The 16,874-nt window shown below is 62.2% G+C and overlaps 1 protein-coding gene across 1 annotated transcript; it reads right to left on the bottom strand.

The window, feature by feature from the left end:
• Positions 1–711: 711 nt before the first annotated feature.
• CCDC88B (coiled-coil domain containing 88B) lies at positions 712–15,563 on the bottom strand. The gene is made up of 27 exons (XM_019955334.2): positions 15,417–15,563; positions 14,941–15,086; positions 14,674–14,785; positions 14,520–14,589; positions 14,376–14,434; positions 14,193–14,276; positions 13,971–14,114; positions 13,628–13,773; positions 13,424–13,505; positions 13,111–13,269; positions 12,441–12,587; positions 12,043–12,151; positions 11,498–11,634; positions 10,064–11,185; positions 6,609–6,736; positions 6,414–6,531; positions 5,782–5,877; positions 5,539–5,679; positions 4,970–5,226; positions 4,499–4,642; positions 4,099–4,285; positions 3,799–3,944; positions 3,473–3,571; positions 3,114–3,280; positions 2,349–2,555; positions 2,145–2,213; positions 712–974 (listed from the first exon to the last, which is right to left on the bottom strand). The coding sequence occupies exons 1-27, from the start codon at positions 15,474–15,476 to the stop codon at positions 919–921; spliced, it is 4,392 nt and encodes a 1,463-aa protein (XP_019810893.2). The 5' UTR covers positions 15,477–15,563; the 3' UTR covers positions 712–918.
• Between the last annotated feature and the right edge of the window lie 1,311 nt (positions 15,564–16,874).

Below are 16,874 nucleotides of genomic sequence, written 5' to 3'. Positions count from 1 at the left end.
CCAGGTGCCCTGACTCACGTCCTGCCGTCTTGTCACCCAGCCTAATTGCTCCCCTCCCTGGCGTCAGTCATCCGAGGCGCTGGTCAGAGACCCCGGCATCCCTCCCAGCTCCACAATAGCGCCTCCCCCACCCCAGGCTGTAAACTCTCTGGGGAGGCGCTCAGCCCCAAAGGGGTGGAGATGAGAGGATGAGGAGGCAGGAAGCAGTAAAAGGAGAGAAGAGGGGACAGGGACAGGGTCGGGGCGGGCCCTCTGGGTATTTCACTGCCCCCACTCAGGAGCCCAGGCCCAGACCCCCACCCACTGCTGGTCGCTCAGAGCCTCCCCGCCAGCCCAACCGGCCCCTCCCCTGAGGAAAGCCCTTTGCTGCCCCATGCAGGGCAAGGAAGCCAATAGCCACCAGGCCCCTGTCAGCAGAGAACTCCAGGCCCCGTGTCCCTGGCAGCGAGTGGCTCCTGGCTGTGGCCGGTAGACAGAGCGGAGTCACTGGTTGCACCCCAGCTTTATTCTCCTGTGCCTCACATCTGAGCCAAGGTTCAGAAATGGACCCAGGTCACCGTCCCCAGGGAATGGTCCTTGGCTCCCCTCCTGGGCCGGGCTGGGGGCTCTCTTGCCCACTCCCGCCTGCCTCCCTCAGCTGGGAGTTTCCCTGGGGACTGCCTCCTCAGGGAGGGCTGCAGGGCCGAGCCCCAGCAGGGAGCTGTTTGTGGGGGCCAGCCGTCCCCCCTGTCCACAAACTCGTCCCAGCTCCAGCTTGGGCCCCCAGTGCAGGCCATGGAGGATCCAGGGGCCCAGGTCTCCTTGTCCAAGGACTCGCCATGAGTGCCCTGCCTCCCCGCGTTCTTGGGCTGCCTGGGGTCCCCACTGAGATTCCAGTGCTGAGAACACTCCGCTCCCAAGCTCTCCATCCATGCGGTGTCACTGGCTGAGAGAAGGGGCGAGAGTTCGCTTCTCCGGTTCCTGCACCTCGAGGCCTGGAGAGAAAAGCTCAGCTCAGGCTTACCCTCTCCAAGGGGTTCCCAGCCGCCTGGCCGGGCCTCGAACATACCAGGCCTTCGCTTCAGCTCTTCCCTCTGCCAGGAACACCATTCCCCAGATACATGAACAGAACACACCCTGACCTCCAAGCCTTTGCTTCAGCTTCACCTCCTCTCGGAGGCCTGCCCTGAGCACGCTACCTGACCTTGCCACCTGCCCACCCGAGGCTCCTGATCTCACCCACCCTGCTCTCTTTTTTTTCCCAAGGACACTGTCACCTTCTAATACTGTAGGGCTGAGCTCCCCAGGACAGGACTGGGCACCTGAGATGTGGCCAGTCTGAACTGCAATGTGCTTGGGTGTAAAATACCACTGGATTTCAGACTTAGTGTGAAAAAAATGAAATATCTCATTAAGGATTTTTTACACTGACTACATGTCTAAAATGGTAATAGTTTAGGCATACTGAGTTAAAATATATTAATATTCTAATATTAATATATGTGGTGATGTTGAAATATATTAATATATCGATATTAATATGTACTTATAGAGTATATTGGTGTATTGATGTATAATTTATTAAATGCATTAAATATATACAATATATAGTATATTAAATATATACCATATGTTTATATAATATATTAATATGCTAATATTAATTAACTTTACATGTCTCATTACTTCCTCTGATTACTTCCAGGGGTTTCCCTGGTGGCTCAGGTGGTAAAGAGTCTGCCTGCAATGTGGGAGACCCAGGGCCCTGGGCCCTGATCCTGGGCCAGGAAGATCCCCTGGAAAAGGAAATGGCAACCTACGCCAGTATCCTTGCCTGGGAAATCCCATGGATGGAGGAGGCTGGCAGACTACAGTCCACAGGGGTCGCAAAGATCCTCTGATGAGGCTACCTAAACATTTTAAATTACACGTGGAGCTCACGTCATAGTTCTATTGGACAAGCTACTGTAGATAATTATTATTTTTATGCATATCATGAGCTGTCTCCCAGCTCCCCATACCAGAATGTTCTCTGTTATATTCCCAAGTATCACATCACCTGACATTCCAGAAAGGCTCATGGTCAAATGAGGGAATGGGTGAACGAGGCCTGCCAGGGGCCCAGGAAGGGCAAATACCCGCTTTCCTCCCCGGCCCCCACTCACTCTCTCCGTTGGCATCTGCTTCGTGTTCCGCCAGGGTCTCGATGGAGCCGCCCCATCCCACGCCAGGTCCTGAGGGCACAAGGTGGCCACTGGGCCATGAAGGCCAGAACAGAGGCAGCAGGGTGGGCGGGCAGACACAGGAGCCAGGAGGGAAGCCCCCTCCCCCAAGGAGCCAGTGGGCCCCCAGGGACCCTTCTCCCTCACCTTTGCCATGGGAGCTGGGTGCCCCCAGGGGCCCTGGGCGCCGCTGTCGGAATCGCTGCCGGGGGGTGTCCCCAGGACTGAATGATTCAGAGCTTCGCCCCACGGGGAATCTTGAGCTGAGTTTTCGCCGCTGCCCACCCGCCAGTGTCTCATCCCGCAGACACAGGGAGCTCTGTGCCCGGCGCATGGGTGCCGGTGAGGGGGACCCTGCAAGAGGCACAGGCGGGGGGAGGTGTCTGAGCAGTGCCGGGAGGGCTGGGGGGAGTGGGGCCGGGGGGCGGGACTGGCAGGAGGAAGCTGCATGGGCGCCACAGGGGACAGGCGGCTGCAGAGATGGGGGCTGGGAGTGGGGGCGGGCAAGCTTGCATGAATGGAGGTGGCGACCGGAGGCAGGACCCTGTGCTGGCTCTGACACTAACTCACTGTGTGACCTTGGGCAAGGTGCTTCCCCTCCCTGGGCCTCGGCTTCCTCGTCTGCTGTCTGGGATAAGTGACCTCTGACTAAAGTCCCCGCTGCTCCGAGATCCTAGGCACCGCTCTGGATGGGTAGGACCGGGTGGGCGGCAGTGCGGGCGGGAGGGAGGTGCCAGCCGAGAGGGACGCAGCAGGGACCCAGGGCAGAGAGTCACCGGAACCATCTGATGCGGGGAAGGGGGGGGCGGGAAGCTGCAGCAGGAAAGCCCAGTGGGGGACACGTGCACAAGCCACACAGGAAGACCAGGGGCACTGGCGAGCCCCTGGGGGCAGGGGGGCCCCCAGACCCACCTGTCCCATCCGCCTCCCTGCCCTCAGGGAGCTCCGTCTCTGAGGGGCCCCCCAGGCTCTCCGTGCTGCCAGCCCCATCGGCCCCCAGGCGCGGCCCCCCATGGGGGCCCCCCTCCCGCCGGGGCCGCATCAGCCTCTTCACCTTGTCTGCCAGCCAGCTGCCCTTCCTGGGGGCAAGAGGGCACAAGAGGCGGGGTCAGGCCAGGGAGGAAGGAGGACAAGAGGGCCATGTTGGGGGTCGCAGAGGCCAGGCCAACCCTCACTCGGGCCTGGACCCGGGCTAGGCCAGGGCTCAGAGGGCAGGGCAGGGGCGAGGTAGGGAAGACCTCCAGCCCACCAGGGTGGAGGGGCCCGCTCACTTAGTCCGGGGCAGGGGCCCAGGCTCCAGCACGCGATACTGGTCCATGATTTTCTCCACCAGCTTCTGCTTCTCCCGGCGCAGAGCATTGAGCTGGTCCCTGGGAGGATGGGGAAGGAGGAGGTGGACTTGAGGCCTGGGCATGAACGCAGGGTACACCCTGGTACACCCCTGCTGGTTAAACAGCAACATGCCCCAGGATAGGTTGATACACCGTGCTGCCCGAGCCCCCGGGAGGGTCAGCCTCCTCTTTTCCCCAGGCCTTCCCAGGGAATCGCCCCATAAAGGTCCCAAGGGGCAGCCACGCCAGCCCCCGCAGCCCCTCACAGGTACTCGCGCTGCTCTCGGTGCAGGTGGTCCCGGCTCTCTAGGCTGCGCTCCAGGAGCTCCCGGTTCTCCCGGCTCAGCGCCTGCACCTCGGCCAGTAGCTGCCGGTTCTCCTCTTCCTGGGCACTCCGGAGCTCTGTCAACAGCTGTCATAGGCAGACAGCAGGACAAACAAGCAGGGGCTGTGGGGGACGCTTAACCGGGTTCAGGGCAGCTGCCTTCCACCAGATCCTGACTCTTTCCAACCCCACCCTCCCCTCCAGCCACCCTCCCTCCCCAGCCACCCACCCCTCACCGCACCTCACACTGCGTGGTCAGCCGGCAGGCACTCAAGTCCAGCTGCTGGTTGGACTCCCGCAGTCGCTGGCTCTGGGCCTCCAGCTGTGCCCGCTCCAGCTCCAGCCTCGCCAGCCGGCCCCGCAGCTCCCCACGTTCCCCCTGTAACTCCCCGCGCTCCCGGGACACCTCCGCCAGCAGCATCTGAGCCCTGCAGAGGCAAGGAGACCTGCTCTCCAAGAGGAACACCCCCACGCCCCGCCCACCTCAACTGGGCCCTTCATGATGGCAGAGGAACCACAACGAGGAGTGGAGGCAAAGCAGAACCCCATGGGGAAAGGGACTAACTCACTATCAACCCACTTTGCAGGTGGGAACACTGAGAACTGGCCCAGGAGGGGAGGGGCTGTGCCCGGGCTGGTACCTGTCATGCTCACTCTGCAGCCTCCGGAGCTCCTCCTCCAGGCCCCGCTGCCGATGCCCATCCTGCACCAGGCGTTCACGCTCTGCCAGCAGGGCCACCTCCTGCGCCTCCACGTTGGCCTTCTGGGCCTGTAGCTGTTCATGCCTGCGATGAACCAGGGGCTCAGGGGGCTGCAAGGACCAGGGGCCAGGGCAAGCAGGCAGCTGGACCATCTGGAAGTCCTCCATCTCCTAAGCATAGGCCCCGGGGGGCAAAGCCACAGGGCAGAATGCTGTGCTAGGTGCCCACCACTCTGGACCACAGATGAAGCCCCAGGGTGAGCCCACCCTGGAAGTGCAGAGAGCCCTGCCACACAGAAGGGCACAGCCAGGGAGAGGGGCCTGCTGGTGGTTCCCAGGGAACAGGGAGCCCGCTCTGGGTAGACAGGAGGCGCCCAGGAGAGAAGCTGTGAGCTTGGAGGGGGGTGCTCACCGGCCCTGCAGCTCCCGATGGGCCAGCTCCAGCGCCCGCATGTTGGCCTTAAGGTCGCGGTGCCGGGCCAGAAGCCCCTCCAGCTCAGCTTCCTGCCGCCGCTGCAGCTGCGCCAGGGCCTCATGGTCCCGCAGCAGGGCCTGCTGCTGCCCGCGGGTCTCCTCCTGGGAGCGCCGCGCTGCCTGCACCTCCTCCTCCAGCAGCCCCAGCCTGCGGTGCAGCTCCTGGCCCTGGGTCTCCAGTACAGACTTCTCGGCCTAGGCCAGAGGGGAAAACGGGGTGGGGGGCTGCTGTGGGGGGCATCCCAGGCCGGAAAGGGGGGTAAGGGATGGGGAGCAGAAGGCAGAGGGCGGAGGAAAGGAGAGAGAGCCGTCGGGGGGTGCCAAGGGCCAGTGGCACAAGGCCAGGATGGGACAGATGGAGCTGGGGTCGGGTCAGGGAAAGCCAGAGGGACGGATGGCCAGCCGTGGAGGGGAGGGCTGGAGGCGGGGTGAAAAGGGCACTGATGGGGGGCTGGAGGTGGGCAGGAGCGGGGGACAGGGGGGAGGGCCGTGGGGGGCCGGGCCCACCTGCAGCCGGCTGCTGTTCTCCTGGGCCCGCTGACTCTGCAGCAGCAGCTCCTGGGCGCGCCCCTGCAGGCTCCCCAGCTGCCCCTCCAGGTGCTGCAGCTGGCCCTGCAGAGCCGCCTTCTCGGCCGCCAGCGTGGCATTCTGTTGAGGGGTAGGGAGGGGGGGTGATTAGCAGGGGGCCGGATCTCCGGGGCACTGCTCCCTGCCCCCCCAGCCCCACGCCCACCACAGCCCGACACTCACACTGCGCTCCACCTCGATGAGCCGCATGCTCTGGGCCTCCGTGCCCTTGAGCTCCGTTTGCTCCTGGGGCCCCAGCCCTGCAGCGCCCTGGCGCAGCTGCAAGGAGAGGCCCGGGGAGGTCACACAAGGGCATCGCAGGGGTCTGGGGGCAGCCCAACAAACCTCCCCTGGCAATCCCACAGCTGTCGGCCGGGCGGTCTGCTGGGGGCCCACTGGCTATGTTCTTGTCTCCGTCCCAGGTGGACAGCGAGCCCCCTGAGGGCAGCGGCAGCCTGGTACGGGGCCCGCATCACACCTGCGCTGAGCCAGTGTGCAACAAGGGAGTCAGAAATGATTCCTAACATATGACTGTTGGCGCTAAGCTCAGGAAGTGGTGGGGCCCCTGCTGGAGAGACACAGCAGGTGCCTCAGAGTCAAGCTGCCAGGCTCAGTCGGGTTGCAGAATGGAGGCAACAAGGCCCGGGCAGCCTGGCTCCCAGCACAGCGCTTCTTCCTACAGACCCTGAAAGGGCATGCAAGGCAAGCGACTGGCCAAGAACCGAGGGGTGAGATGAGGGGGGGCCCTGAAGTACCTACCCGAGTATGGAGACAGGGGTGGGCTCAGGCCCCAGGAACCCGGGTGGTGGCCTCACCTTGAACAGCTCATCCTCCAACTGCAGGGCCCTCTTTCTGAGCTCCGTCAGCGCCTCCTCCTTGCTGGTGGCTGCCGCCTGCAGCTCAGCTTCCAGCCGCTGCTCCAGGCCCTGGTACCTGCCGGGAGGAGTCTTAGCACCCAGCCCTCCCCAAGTCTTTACCTGCCCCTCTCTGCCCCTTGGGTAGTGCCCCACCTCTGGTGCTGGAACTCCTGTTCCCGCAGAAATTCCTGGCGTTCCAGGGCTGCCCGCTCCAGCTCATTCTGCAGACGCTCCAGCCGGGCCCCCAGCTCCCGGCCCCGCACCACGGCCTTCTCCAGCTCCTGAGGGCAGGCAGAGCAGGCTCAGGGCCAGAAGGGTAGACCGCCACCCTCACCAGGCCTGAGCATCAGGAGACCTGGCCTTCTGTCCTTGATCTGTCACCCTGAGCAAATATCTTTAAATCTCTGGGCCTCTACTCCCCCATCTGTAAAATGGGAGCAAAGCCTGATGACCTTGCAGAGTGCATATGAGAGAGCCGGGGATTATAAGCCTGCCAGGGAGTGAGGGAAGCCCCTGGGCCAGGGCTCAGAGACACTCGCTGGGCACATGTCTTCACCTCTTTGAATCCATGGTTCCTCATGTGCCCAGTGACAGCTAGATGCTCCCTGCGTGCTGAGGCCACACGGGGCAGGTGAGGGGAAGAGGGGCTCAGAGGCGGCAGGTCTGGAGAGTACTCTCAGCCACAGAGGGATGGCCACAGAGAGCAGGAACCTGGTGAAGGCCAGGCCTAACCACAGTGGGAGCTGGGAAGGGGAGGGCCAGGATGCTTGCTGCTGGCCAGGCCTGTGGCGGTTGGGCCATACCATTGAGGAAGTGGGTAGGAGACCCGCTCTGGCCTGTGGCCCCTGTCCCTAGAGAGGTAGGTCAAACCATTCTGAGGTACAGGGTGGGGGTGGAGGGGCTCCGGCAGGATGAAACCGTGGGGAAGGGCCGACCACGACAACCGCCCCCCAAGTCCTGCCCTTGGAAATGGAGCCTACCCATCTTTGCTCTGGTCTTCCTGGCTTAGCAACTCCACCCAGGCCAGCCCCCGGGGTCACTGCACTTCCAGATACCCTTGGCCACTGCCTCTCGCTGAAAAACTAAAAGTCCCACGAGGCCCTGATGCCCACAGCCCCCAGCCACAAGAGCCCCAGGACAGAGATGAGGCAGAACAAGTATGCCCACGAAGACCTGCATCTCAGGCGGGACCCCTGCCCTGCCCCCTCCAGGCCCCAGCCACAGCCCCCAGGGCCCCACCCCCTGTGCCTCTGCCCCCACCGACCCCTGCAGCGGGGAGGTGCGCTTGGACAACCCCATTGGCCCCTGGTTCCCTCACCTCCCTCCCCTGGCCAGCCACCTCCTCCTGCACCGCGCCTAGTTATCACCAGGAACTGCTCCACCGGGAAATCTCACAAAATTCCCCTTTGTCCTTAATGTCTTCCACCCTCTTGGTCCTCAGAGCCAGCTCTTTTGGCCAGCCAGCCCTACCGGCTCTTCCCTACCCACTGGCTGGCATTCCCTCTCCACTGATTAAGCCCATACTGAGTGCCAGGCACTGCCCCAAGCACTCTACGTTCATTATCTTACAGGATCTTGTGACATAGGTATCATTTTTATTCTGGTTTTACAGGTAAGGAAACGGAGACTCAGAGAGGAGTAACTGGCCCCAAGCCACACAGCTGAGTAGGGCAGCTGAGCTATAACCCAGATCTACCTGCCAGCATCTCTCAGCTCCTACAGAGTGGACCCCAGAGAGAAGCTCTTGGCTTTACCCTCTCACGCACACTCTCTATTCTCACACGCCCCAGCCAAGCCAACAGCAGGCTCCTGACTCCTCAACATCAGGAGATGTCTCGGAGCAAATAACTTCTCCTCTCTGAACCTCAGTGTCCTGCTCTGTGTAACAAGGAAACTGCTCAGCTTCCAGAAGATTTGATACTTCCCAAGTAGTACCAGTGGTAAAGAATCTGCCTGCCAATGGAGGAGATGCAAGAGATGCAGGTGTAATCCCTGAGTTGGGAAGATCCCCTGGAGTAGGAAATGGCAACCCACTCCAGAATTCTTGCCTGGAAGCTTCCATAGACAGAAGAGCCTGGCGAGCTACAGTCCATGGGGTCACAAAGAGTCAGACATGACTGAACACACATGCATGCTGCAGCATACCCTCGCCCCAGCCCTGGGCTGCACTGGCCCGAACGCCCATCCCCTTGCCTCATGGTCTCTTCTGCTTCCCCCGAGGGGCCTCCAGACCTGCAGATCTGACCACTCTACTCACATTATACCCTCCATTGACTCCTTGTCACCCTCGTGAAAACAGCTGCAACTCCTTCCTTTGCTGGGAAGGAAGATGAAGCCTTGCCCAATAGGAAACCTGCTTAAGGAAGTCTCCATGTCACCTCGCTCCACTCCCTGCCTCACACTCCACCCCTGCAAACAGGCCTGCTCCTCCTCCTGGCTCATTGCCATTCTCTCTCCTCCTCCAGGAAGCCTTCCCTGATGAGCCCCAGCCTGAGTCCAGTGTGCTTCCTAGACCCCTACGGCTCCCCGCACAGTCCTGTCTCCACCCCAGACTGTGAGTGAGTGTCTCCCTGAGGCTGCAAGTGCTGGCTGCCTAGTACAGGGCTGGTGCCAAGAAGATGCCAGCAAACATGCTCGAATGAATGAATACAGGGGTTTCCAGGTTTTCTCTCTTCTCCAACCCCCATCCCAGCTCCGGCCAGCCTCACCTGCCACTTTTTTTTCTTTTTTTTTTTTGCCACGCCATGCAACTTGCAGAATCTCAGTTCCCTGACCAGGGATCGAACCTGTGCTTCCTGTACTGGATGCACAGAGTCCACTGGGCCACCAGGGGATTCTCTTACCTGCCACCTTGACCACGGGCACTGCCTTCGTACGGCCCCAGGTCCCCTTGTACACCAAGGTGACTCTCCCCAAACCCAGCATCACACAGGTCGGCCTACATCCTTGAGTGAATTTCCCTGCCTGGGGATGAAGTATCAATACCCACAAAGCTGGCCTGACACACCTCTCCACCTACCCCCACGTCACCCAGGCTCCTGAGCATTTCTAATACCTTCAAGTCTTTGCACTAGCTGTTCCCCCTGGATGAAATATCCTTCCCCACCTAGTGAGATCTCGATCTTTCCTTAGAACCCTCCCTGAAGCCTCCTTGCCCTGACCCTGGCATCAGTTCCCGTTCCCATGGATTGCAAAGCATTTTACCCATGACAACCAATGTATCCTGAGCCTTTGCCCACCATGAACTAGATTCTTCACACCATTATTTCCATCGGCCTTCCAAAGCCCCCATAAAGCAACTATGAAGAGCACCCCCATTTTACAGAGGGAGGCACTGGGGTGCAACTGAGTAAACCACCACAGTCAGAGAGCCAGGATTTGCACCCAGGCCATCTAGTTCCACCTCCTACAGCCACCCATCAAAGGCAGGGGACATCTGCCCCCGGCCCAGGCCAGGTGCGCATTTGGGAGGCGGGAGTGGACTTTGCCCTTCCCTCTCCAGCCCCAGCTCAGTGCTGGGTACTCGGTGGCTGCCGACGAAATTAATAACCCCCAAACCCCAGCAACTGGCCTGGAACCCTGTCTCCTGGCCATGACCCCCGCCGTACCTCCTGGAGGGCCTGCCTCTCCCGGCGCTGCGTCTCAGCCTCCTCCAGGTGCCGGCGGCCCTCGGCCTCCAGCACGTGCAGCCGCTCCTCGGCCTCCTCGGCCCGGGCCCGCAGCCTGGGCGCCTCTCGCTCCCACTGCCTCCGCTCGCGGCCAGCTGCTGCCAGCGCCTCCGCCAGCGCCTCCCGCTCCCGCGACGCAGCCTCCAGCTCCCGGGCAGAAGACTCCACTGCCTCCCGCAACCGGGCTAGCTCCCGGGCCTGGGCCTCTACCTCCCGGTGGGCCTCAGCCTCTGCCCTCCGGGCCTGAGCCAGCTCCTCCGAGAGGCGGGCAGCCTCCGTGCCTCGGGCCTCTAGCCTCCGGGCCTGGGCCTCCAGCTCTGCTCGAAGGGTCTCAGCCTCTCGCTTCAGCCGCGCCGCCTCCTCCTGGAGGGCCTCCCGCTCAGGGACACCACTGACCAGGATCTCCTCGGGGGCCCGTGCCTCCCAGGTCCGGACTTCAGGAGCCCCTTCCAGTTTCTTCTGTGACTTTCGCTGGGTTGCATCCCCGACCAACCCCCCCAACCTGTGTTCATGCTCTCTGGCCTCTGTTTGCCCCTCAGGTAGGTCCAGCTTCTGGTCTAGGGTCCCCTGCTCCTCCAACCGCACACACAGGCTGGTCTCCGAGGGTCCCGGCTTGCTCTCAGGGTCCTCCTGTCTCACCCTCAGGGCCTCTGGCACCGACTCCCCAGTCTCTCCTCCCAGAGACAGCTGGGCCTGAATGTTAACCTCGGGACCCTGAGGCGGGGTCACAGAGGCAGGGGTCCGGAGAGGGGCTCCCAGGCCAGCCTTCTTCGGGAACTCCTGTGCCTCTGCATCGGGGTCTGACTCCTGGGGCATGGAGTCTGCAGGGACCACGACATCCGTCTGCAGAGGCTTCTCCACCACCTGTGGGTCCAGATCAGATGCCGATGCCTCAAGAGCTGACTCAAACAGCAGGGGAGTTGGGTCTGAGGCCTGGGAGCCTTCGTCCGCTGCCTGAGCAGCCAAGGCCTGGGGGCCGGGGTCTGAGGTCAGGCAAGTCTGGGGAGCTAAGTCCGGCTCTCGAATCACCGAGTCTTCATTCTGCTCCTCCAGTAGGGGGGGCTGAAGGCACATGAGTTCAGTTCAGTTACTCAGTCGTGTCTGACTCTGCGACCCCATGGACTGCAGCACACACGGCCTCCCTGCCCATCACCAACTCCCGGAGTTTACTCAAACTCACGTCCATTGAGTTGGTGATGACATCCAACCATCTCATCCTCTGTCATCCCCTTCTCCTCCTGCCCCCAATCCCTCCCAGCATCAGGGTCTTTTGAAATGAGGACACAGGGTCTTTTCATGAGGGCACATGAGAGGGATGGTCAAACCCAGAGGAGGTGGCCAGGAAGGGCCTGCTGATGGTTGGAGGGGACTCACCTGGCCACCTGGCTGCCTCTGCAGCACCCGAAGCAGGCCTCGAAGCTCCTGATTCTCCCGCTCCAGGGTCTGCAGCCGCCCAGCCTCTGCCTCCCTCACTTCATCATGTAGCGAGGGAGCCACTCCGGGCAGGAGTTCTAGGGTGTGGGAGATGAGGTCAGCAAAGTCCACTCTGCTCCCTTATGACTCCTCATATACACCCCTAGCCCTGACACCAGACCTGGGGGAAGGGAATGAAACCAGAAGCCAACCCCACTATGAAAAAAAAAAAAGAGGGAAAGTGTTAGTTGCTCAGTCGTGTCTGACTCTACAAACCCTTGGTCTGTCCCCCACCAGGCTCCTCTGTCCACGGGATGCTCCAGGCAAGGATACTGGAGTGGGTAGCCATTTCCTTCTCCAGGGGATCTTCCCAACCTCGGGACTGAACCTGGGTTTCTTGCACTGCAGACATTCTTTACTGTCTGAGCCACCAGGGAAACCCCAATAGCTACAGGGGAAAAAGAGGCAGCTCCCACCCACAGACCTGCCACTGGGGCCCCGCTCACCCTCCCCAGGGGAGCCCGGGGGTGGCTCCAGGCTCCGCTGAAGCTCCAGTTCCAGCTCCACATTCTCTTCTGCAAGCTGGTCCACCTGATGCCGCAGGGAGTCCAGCTCCTGGAGGGGAGAGCAGGGTCAGGCAAGCCCTCCCCTCTGTGGCCAGGCCCAGTGTGGGGGCTAGAAGGTCACTGGAAGGAAATGGCAACCCACTGCAGTATTCTTGCCTGGAGAACCCCATGGACAGAGGAGCCTGGCAGGCTAGAGTCTGTGGGGTCGCAAAGAGTCGGACACGACTGAGTGCACACGCACGCATAAACAGAGGAAACAGGGAGTAGGAGTCAGTGATCACCAAAGAACCCTAGGGACCTCTGAGGTCACGGACCACTGAGTGGCCGGGGGGTCTCACCGCGTGGGCCTCGCCCAGCCGGGTCCGCAGCAGCAGGTTCTCGCGCTGTGTCTCGTGCAGCCGAGCACAGCGCTCCTGAGCGGCCTCCAGCTGCTCCTCCAGCAGCGCCTTGGAGGCCTCCAGAGCCCCCGAGAGCGCCCGCTCCTCCTGGTGGGGAGCAGAGAGCCGGTGGAGGGATGCCCCCCTCGCCCCGCACTCCAGGCTCCCCTCCCCATCTGACCCTACACCCTAGTGGCTCTCCAGGCCCCGCCTCTCCCCTCCATCTGCCCCTCCCCCTCCAAGTTCTCTCCAGGGACCCAGCACCGGGCCCCGCCCTTCTCCTGTGTAGGCCTTGCCCCTTCTCAAAAACGGCCTTCCAAGATGGCATCCTTCTAGGCCCCCACTTAGCCCCATTGCTGGTGCTTTAGACGCTGCCTCCCCTACCGTTCCCACCCTCCTCTCCAGGACCTAGCCTTGCTTAACACTTCCACCTTGCCTACCACTCCCCTCCACCTGCCCCATCCTCCAAAGGGCCTATGCCCAGACACCCCCTCACCCCGTTCTCCTAGCAATACCTGGGGCCTCCACCAAGGCCTGACTCTCCGCCAAACTCTCCTCTCTTGGCCCACCCTGTCCCTCAGAGGCCACGCCCACCCTATGCCCAGCCCCGCAGCCCCGCCTCCCGCCTCACCTCTAGCCGGCCCTTGCAGGCCTCGGCCGCCTGGAGGCGCTCTCGGCAGCGTCGCAGTTCCTCCTGCAGGCGGGGCAGGCGGCCCGCCCGTTCCCGCAGCGCTTCTGCCTCCTCGCGGTACAGCTCCGCCCGCTTGGCCTGTCCCGTCAGCGCCTGTGCCTGAGCCAGACGGGTGCGGAGCTAGGACCGGCCACCCGCCAGCCAGAGGGATTGGGACGGGAAGGAACCGGGTTGGAGGAGGCAGGAGGACGGGGAAGGTGCGGGGAAAGGGTTAAGGAATGCCCCGACCATGCCTGGGGACATCTGAGCGCACCTCCTGGCGGAGCCTTCGGATTTCGGCCTCCAAGCCCTGCACCTCCGCTTGGGAATCCAGCAGCAGCTCGGCTTTCTCCTCGCTGGAGGGAAGGCACGCAGGAGGGGGTCTGGGGACCTGCCCCTTCCAGCCCTTTTCCTCCAGGCCTGATCCCAACCGGGACCCCATCCTGCCGCCTGCCCCCAGGTCCCTCCCAGCACTCACAGCTCCTGCCGGAGGCGCCGCAGCTGGGCCTTGGCATTGGCCAGCTGCAGGGCCAAGTGGTGCGAGGCCCCCTCCGAGGGAATCTTGGCAGGAGCCTCAGGCAACAAGGGGGCAGGCTCCCGGTCCAGCAGCAGTTCGGCCAGCCGCTGTGGGAGGTCAAGGGTCAGGAGCAGCCCCTCCCAGGACCCCCACATCTGTCCCCAATTACCCAAGCTGAATCTGGCTGTTGCAGCCCTGCAGACCCAAGACCCACAGCCCCAGCCCCACACCTGGACCCCAGTGCCCCCTTCCCCACATGTCTGGATCCCATGGTCCTCCTGTTCCTTGGCCTGCCGCCCCCTACCTGGGCCCCCAGGTCGCGCTCCCGTGCCAGCTTCAGCAGGGTCCCCATCAGGCTTCGGGACAGCATCTCCAGCTCCGGAGGCGCCAGCTCCCCAGGCTCCGGCCCAGTCAGCGCCAGCACCAAGCCTGCCCCAGGCTGGGTCACCTGGAGTCCAGGGAGAGCAGTTCAGCCAAAGAAGAAGAAGGGGGCAGGTGTCCCGGAGGGCAGCCCAAGTCATGGTACCTCCTGGATGGCAGCAGCCAGCTCGCTCTGGACCTCCAGGCTGAGGCCCTGGATGTGGCGGATGAACAGTTCCCGGTGCTCGCACTGCAGGGGGGCGAGGAGGGGGCGGTGAGACTGGTGCCAGAGGGCATCCCGCCACCTCTGCAGCCAGACCTGGACCCTGCCCTGCCCTGTCCCGCTCACCTGCACTGACGCCCCCAGCAGTAGCCTAAGGATGCCTTCCAGCTCCTCCACCGCCTCCTCTGCAGGGCACAAGCCACAAGGGGTTAACGGGGAGGGACAGCGGGTAGAAGCAGGAAGGGGTGGAGGGGAGGTGGGAGAGAGCACCTGAGAAGGGGTCAAAGCCCAGCATCTGGAGGTCTGGGGGCGGCGACAGGATCAGCAGCTGCAGCTCCTCCTGGGGTGGAGGGGGTGGGTGATAAGAGATGGGCCTCCCCCCAGGGGGTCTCCTGGGCTCAGCCTCCACCTGCCGACCCCTCACCTGGTAGAAGTCCCTCAGTCGGCCCCACAGGTGGTTGAGGTTCCACAGCCGCCAGGCTGCGGGGCCGTCACGGCCCCTTATCATTCTAGGGGCCCCTCGGGAACTGGGAGCACTGTGAGCACAGGGGCAATTGTGGAAGCGGAGATGGAGGACCCACCTCCTCTGAAGCCGGCTCTGCCAGGCACCCCTCAGGCTCCTCCCCCTAGGCCGCCTGGCCCCCTCCCCTCACGCCCCACCCACCCCAGGTCATCCTCTGATGCCCCTTACATGATGCCCAGCACCCGCAGGAGCAGGGCCCCATCGCTGAGACGCAAGAACCTCTTCTCCGGACACAGAGGCCCCTCTCCTTCCTCCTCCTCCTCCTCCCCCTCCGGCTCCTCCGCCTCCCCCACCAGCCCGGCTAGTCCCAGTGCCTGTGGGAACACAAAGGAGTCATCTGGCCTGCCCAGGTGCAGGGGGTGGAGACCCCCACCATCAAAGTGAATCCGGAGCCCCTCTGACCTGCCGCCCTGCACCCACATAGTCCCCTCCCCACCAGTTCCCTGAATGTCAGTGGCCCTGGGTCCGGACTCCTTTTCCTGCCCACAGCTGCCTGGACTTCTCTGTTCCCACTTGAGGCCACCCCTCCCCTCAGCCCCTTCCCCCCCGACACCCCACTCTGCCCTCTCTCCCCCCACCCCCACACCAGCCCCTCCCTGCTGCTCGTTTCCTCTCTCCAGACCCCCCTCCCACTGCCCCCTCACCCAGGTGGCCAGGCTGCCACTCAGGAAGTCTCTGATCCTGGGCCCCTTGCCCCCATCCATGACGGGGTCAGGGTGTTGGTCCCACTGCGGCAGCTACACCTGCCCTGAGAGGAAGAGGAAGTCCCCGAGTGGGGGATCCCAGGCCCAGCCACAGACACCCTGTGCCGCTTCCTCCTTCCGGGTGCTGGCGGGCCTATGCACCCCCAGAGTCCTGCCTCAGCCCCCCTTTCACCACTCCACATCCTCCCAGCATCTCGGGCAGGGCCGCCCCAGAGGTCAGCTGGGGAAGGTGGAGTCAGGGCCACCCAGGAGCAAGGCCCACCACTCTCCTGGCTCCATGGACAATGGCGGGTGAGTCCTCCCCTTATGTGGGCCTTGGTTGCCCAACTTGAAACCAAGAGAGTGACCTCAGCCCTGCATCTTCCAGGGCCCCAGAAAGGGTTCCAGGCCTTATATGGTGACTCTAGGCACCCACAGTGCATCTTCCAACTTGCCTGGCTTTCCTTTCTCAAACTTACCCAAACCACCCTCCCAACCTGTGACTCTTGGGAGGGGCTGCCTCCCACATCAAGCCTCCTCTGAATCCCCACCAGAAGTGAGTACCTCTCCTCAGACCCCACCCTCCCCCAGCCTCTTTATATACCAGACTGAGATAGGACATCTACTCCATGTGCTAGTGACCTCACAAGCCTTGATTTCCCATCTGTAAAAGAAGTGGGTTAGAATCCAGCCTCTGAGGGACGCAGTTCAATGCAGAGACCAGCGGCATGTCTTGGGGATAAACCAGGAGGATACCCCAGTTCCCCCACTGCTCACTAGGGGGCGCCGCGTGGGACACTGCTGGGTACCAAGAAGTAGTAAAAAGTCATGTTGTCCCTGCCCCCCGGGGGATGCACAGCACGCTGGGGAGACAGCTATGCAGAAAGTTGCACACACACCCAAAAGGTAACGTTGCAGCTGTGCTACATACACTGACAGGTAAGGGATTTGACTTCAGTGGGATGATCAGGAGACACATGGTGGGGGAGGAGGGCAGTGACAGGGCAGCTGAGATCAGGGATGACTGGGTTAAGCAGGTGACGTGGGGATGAAGGAAGGGCATTCCCAGAGGCCCAAGCAGAATGTGCAAGGGTTCTGTGGCAGCTGGAAGTGTGAAGTCCAGAAATTATTCATGTTTCATTGATTTCCAGACACTTTATTTCTCACATTTCAATCTCTAAAGTCGGGTTACATGGTAGAGTCGCTGGCTAGCTGGTGGCAGTCCTGACATTGTTGTCATTGCCTGCACGTGTCTACACTCCAAAAGCATCCAACCCTGCAGAAAGGGCGTCAGCAGCCTGGAAGAAAACCCTGGAGACAAGAGCAGAGCACTCTTAACCCCAGGCTCCAAATGGTGCCGGCTCCCAGTGGAGGGGAACCAGACTTGTCAGCAACACTCCCAAAGCAGGAATCCAGAGT

Source organism: Bos indicus, chromosome 29, assembly GCF_029378745.1.
Source record: "Bos indicus isolate NIAB-ARS_2022 breed Sahiwal x Tharparkar chromosome 29, NIAB-ARS_B.indTharparkar_mat_pri_1.0, whole genome shotgun sequence".
NCBI classification, from domain to species: Eukaryota; Metazoa; Chordata; class Mammalia; order Artiodactyla; family Bovidae; genus Bos; species Bos indicus.
Note: the sequence above shows the minus strand (reverse complement) of the source record. Positions and strands in the feature narration are given on the sequence as shown.